This window comes from Talpa occidentalis, unplaced genomic scaffold, assembly GCF_014898055.3.
Source record: "Talpa occidentalis isolate TD23 unplaced genomic scaffold, MPIMG_talOcc4v2.1 talOcc4.14, whole genome shotgun sequence".
NCBI lineage: Eukaryota > Metazoa > Chordata > Mammalia > Eulipotyphla > Talpidae > Talpa > Talpa occidentalis.
Window position 1 is genome coordinate 47,035,348 of NW_023601433.1, and position 4,813 is coordinate 47,040,160.

At 40.0% G+C, this 4,813-nt stretch overlaps 1 protein-coding gene across 1 annotated transcript; it reads left to right on the forward strand.

Moving 5' to 3' along the window:
• Positions 1 to 3,902: 3,902 nt before the first annotated feature.
• LOC119245251 (60S ribosomal protein L35-like) lies at positions 3,903 to 4,360 on the forward strand. The gene has a single exon (XM_037511478.2). The coding sequence runs from the start codon at positions 3,943 to 3,945 to the stop codon at positions 4,312 to 4,314; it is 372 nt and encodes a 123-aa protein (XP_037367375.1). The 5' UTR covers positions 3,903 to 3,942; the 3' UTR covers positions 4,315 to 4,360.
• The last annotated feature ends 453 nt before the right edge of the window (positions 4,361 to 4,813 follow it).

Consider the following 4,813-nt stretch of genomic DNA (forward strand, 5'->3'; position numbering starts at 1 on the left):
CCACAATGAGATACAACCTATTTACAACTACCAGATTATGGAAAGAACCTGAATGACCAATGACAGAGCAGTGGATTAAGTAGATGCATTTACATACAATGGAATACTACTCAGTTACAGAAAACAAAAAAAGATGTCACTCTTGTCATTTGTGACAACATGGATGGAATTGGAGGGGATTTTGCTAAGTAAAACAAGTCAGAAGGAGAAAGACAAATACCAGGTGATTTTTCTTGTAAGTGAAATACAGAGAAACAATAAAAGAAATGACAAAATTACACCAAAACAAACCCTAGAAATATGACTGCAGAATTGAGGCTATCCGAGAGATAAGGGAGTGGAAACAAAGGGAGGAGGGAACCCAATTTTGTCTTATAAAGGACTTTGGGTGCTTGGATGGGTGGCATGGTGTGGTGACCTAGACCTGAGGATGTGTGAGCCTATTCCCCTAAATCATATACAGTGTTATATAACCAATGTTACCTCAACAAAGAAAAGAAAATTATAAAAATAAGGAAGTCCTAGCTGAGTTCTCCATCCCTTCGAGCACCTGACTACGTTTTTGTGAGATTGTGGTTTGGAGTCAGGCGTGACCATGCTGTACTTATCTGAAAGCTCTCTTTTCTTTTCTTTTTTCTTTTTTTTAAAAATTTATTTATTTATGTATACAAGAACTGGGGTACAGGCCAGAGGTGTGGGGGGTGAGAGGATTCACCAGAGACAGAGTGGGGAGCAGAACAGCAGACTGACTGAAATACACTGCTGAGGGGAGGGAGCAGTGGGTGAGTCAGGAGAGATCTGCTGTACCATGTGGGTAGCTCCCTGGCTGGGGATTGAACTCATGCTGGCAGTGACTGTGGAGAGCTTCATAGGTTGTGTCTTAACTTACCCTTGCGCCACCAGAGAGGCCCTGAAAGCTCTTTTTTCTTACCTGTGGATGGAGTCCGTCAATATGTTCTCCATCTGACCACAGAGGTAGGTTTGGGGATCACATGAGGCCAGTCAAGTTTCTGTTCTGTGATTACTATTACATTTGAGAGAGAAAAAAGCCTCCTGTGCTTGCTATCTTCTATTTGCTTTTCAGACACATTCTTGCCCCATGTTTACTGGTTCAGTGACCAGGTGGGCTTCCCAGTATTTCAACCTCCCATTGGACTGAACTGCTGGAGGTACTGCCAGGAGATCAGTGGGAGGGAGGGCAGTTTGCTATGGCCCTCTACCAAATGCCAAAGCTTCTGTCAGAAATCTCTCTCCATTGCAGCAACCTACGCTAGTCCACATTAACCGTTTCTTTTCCTTGTTTCTTCGGCTCCTTTTGGGTTGCTGGTTTCCTTAAAATTCTCAGTCACCTCTATAAATATCCCCTTTCTTAAATTACCCTTATATCACCTAATTCTGAGTGTACCCTTTGTTTCCTGCTGGTGCTCTTTCCTCTAAAAGGGGGTGAGAACTGGTTTGCTAGCAGTCACCAGACAATTAAGCAGACAGAGCCAAGAGAGAAATGGAAATCTGCAAACATTTTTTGAGCATCTGGCCTCAGTTTGAGCTGTAGCTAGCTCTAACCCTGTCTTCCCAGAGATATGAATGAATAAAGGCTAATTTAAAAAAAATTAATTTTTTTGTTATCGAGTTCATAGAATTTATGTGGAGTGTGTGACCAAGGGCAAGTCCCTTCATTTCTTGATTTCTTCATCTTTAGAACTAAATATTCACCTGTCTCTACTTGTCTATTATGTGGTATGTTTAATTAAGGTCTTCAAAGTGCAATTTATGGACTTATTTTGTGCCCAACATAGTGACATTGCAGTGCAGGCATTTTTTTTTGTTTGCTTGTTTGTTTGTTTTAAAGATTTATTTATTTATGCATACAAGAGCTGGGGTACAGGCCAGAAGTGTGGGGGGTGAGAGGATTCACCAGAGACAGAGTGGGGAACGGAACAGGCAGATTGGCTGAAACACACAGCTGAAGGGAGCAGCGGGCAAGTCAGGAGAGGTCTGCTGTGCCATGTGGGTCTCTTCCCTGTCTGGGGATCAAACTAGTGCTACAGTGGCTGCCGATAGCTTCATAGATTGTTTCTCAACCCCTTGCGCCACCAGGGAGGCCCCAGTTCAGGATTTTAAAAAGAATCATTGAAAGAAGTATTTAGCATATTCCCTCAAGTGATCTACAACATTATATAGAAGTTTTCTATATGATCAAATGTACTAGTGATGCTGAGGCCTAGGAACAGAGGACTTGTAAAAAAAGATACTCTCTTCATTTGGGTCCCGGGGAGACACTGGGGCGATGGGTAGAGCTTTTATATAGGCCTACAGCAGGCACTGTGATTCGTTTACTCAGTGGCCATTCCTCCCTCCCTCCTTGCTAACAGACTCTATGTTTATTGGGAAACCAATATGCCCAGCCCAAGATAATGGGCCAGCATTGATCTAGTCACTCTATGTTGTTGTAAAATATAGAAAAATCAATGTTTCCTACTACTCTAGTCTCCCTTGAAGCAAGGATGGCCTTATGCTCAGATCAGTGACACCTGAGTCATTGACACCTGAGTCAGTGACACCTGAGTCAAGTCTACAGGGGTGGTTTAGAGGAAGGTATCTCAATCTTGGCACCATTGACTTTTGGACCAGATTATTCTTTGTTGTAAAGAGCTCTCTTGTGCATTATAGAATGTTTAACACTATCCCTGGCCTCTACCCACTGGATATCAATAACACCTCTTTAGTTGTGACAATCACTAATGTCTTCTAGGTAGTAAAATCACATCCAGTTGAGAATTACTATTTTAAAGGAAAGACCTTGTGTTGTTGATAAAAGACAACTAATGTACCTGTTACCTCCTTTTCTCTCCTTCCTGCCTTGAACAAGGTTGTTAGAATTACGGTTATAATAGTCTGCAACCATGAGGAAAAGGGCAAAATATTCTCCTTAAAACTAGTGCTACTTGACAGCAATAACCTTTTAAATGTTTATGTCACTATGCAGAGATTTTCTGAGATTTCAACTAAATAAAACCTAATTGATTGAACATATAATGAAAGAGAGAAAGCATGCTCTTAGCATGTTGTCCACTGAAGGCTACAGTATGCAAGACCAAGATACAAAAATCTATTGTATTTCTACATACCAAAAATAAGCAATTAGAAATTGAAATGGGAAAATGCCATTTATAAGAGAATGAAAAAATATCTACTACTTGAAGATATTCACAAAATATATGTACAGTGTGTATGCTGAAACAACAAAACATTACACAGAGAAGATTTCAATAGGTAAATTATGCATTCATAAAATTCAGTTCTGTTAAGATGTCAGTTCTCAAATTGATCTATACACATAATATAATCTCAGCAAAAATCCCAGACATTTTTCATAGAAATATTTAGGCTAATTCCAAAATTTATAAAAATTTAAAGGAGATACAATAATCAAAACAATGTTGAAAAGAAAAATAAGTTGGAGAACTTATACTACCTCATTTCAGACTTACCACAAGGCAATCAAGGCAATGTGGTGTTGGTTTAGAGACATATAAATCAATGCTACAGAGTAGAGCACGGAAACAGATTCACACACATATTGTTAATTGATTGCTTTTACAAAGGTGCCACTCTAATTTGAGTTGTGATTGGCTATCTTTTTAACAAATGGTGCTGAAACAACTGGATATCCATATTTTAAAAACACACCTGAACTTATCATATACATTGGAAATAGAAATTAATTTTAAATTAACTATAGACCTGAATATATTAAAGCTAGCAATATAAAACACTTAGAAGAAAATCTCTGTTCACTTGGAGTAGGCAAGATAAGTAAGTTTCCTTAGATAGGAAAAAAGTACAAACCAACACAGAAAGGAATTGATAAACTCTACTTGATGAACATTAAAAACTTCTGTTCCTCTTTCCCTCGAGCAGGCGGCGGCGGCTAGTGCAGCAATGGCCAAGATTAAGGCCCGGGACCTTCACGGCAAGAAGAAGGAGGAGCTGCTGAAGCAGCTGGACGACCTGAAGGTGGAGCTGTCCCAGCTGCGCGTCGCCAAAGTGACGGGCGGCGCGGCCTCCAAACTCTCCAAGATCCGAGTTGTTCGCAAATCCATCGCCCGTGTTCTCACCGTCATTAACCAGACTCAGAAAGAGAACCTCAGAAAGTTCTACAAGGGCAAGAAGTACAAACCCCTGGATCTGCGGCCCAAGAAAACGCGCGCCATGCGCCGCCGGCTCACCAAGCACGAGCAGAACCTGAAGACTAAGAAACAGCAGCGGAAGGAACGGCTGTACCCGCTGCGGAAGTATGCGGTCAAGGCCTGAGCAGTGCGGCGTCAATAAAAACAAACTGGCTGAAAAAAAAAAAAAAAAAAAACTTCTGTTCCTTCAAAAATATTATTAGAAAACGAAATAGCAATCCATAGAGATGCCCACCCATCTTACAAAAAACAAATGTTCAGAGCATATAAAGGATTCTCACAACTTGTTTAATAAGAAGGAAAAACACCCCTAATTTTAAGATGGGCAAAAGATTTGAACTGAAACTTCACAAAACAGACAGGGATGGTTAATAAATACATGAAAAGATACCCAATCTCATTAGTCATCAGAGAAATGTAAATTAAACCACAAGGAAATACTGCTAAATACCCACTAGAATCCTTAAAATTGAAAAAAAAAAACTGGCCAAATCAAATGTCAAGGATGTGGAGACTCAGGAACTCACACACTGCCTGTGGAAATATAAAAGATGGCACAGCCACTTTGGAAAACAAGTCTACAAGTTCTTATAAATATAAAAATATACTTATCATATGACCCA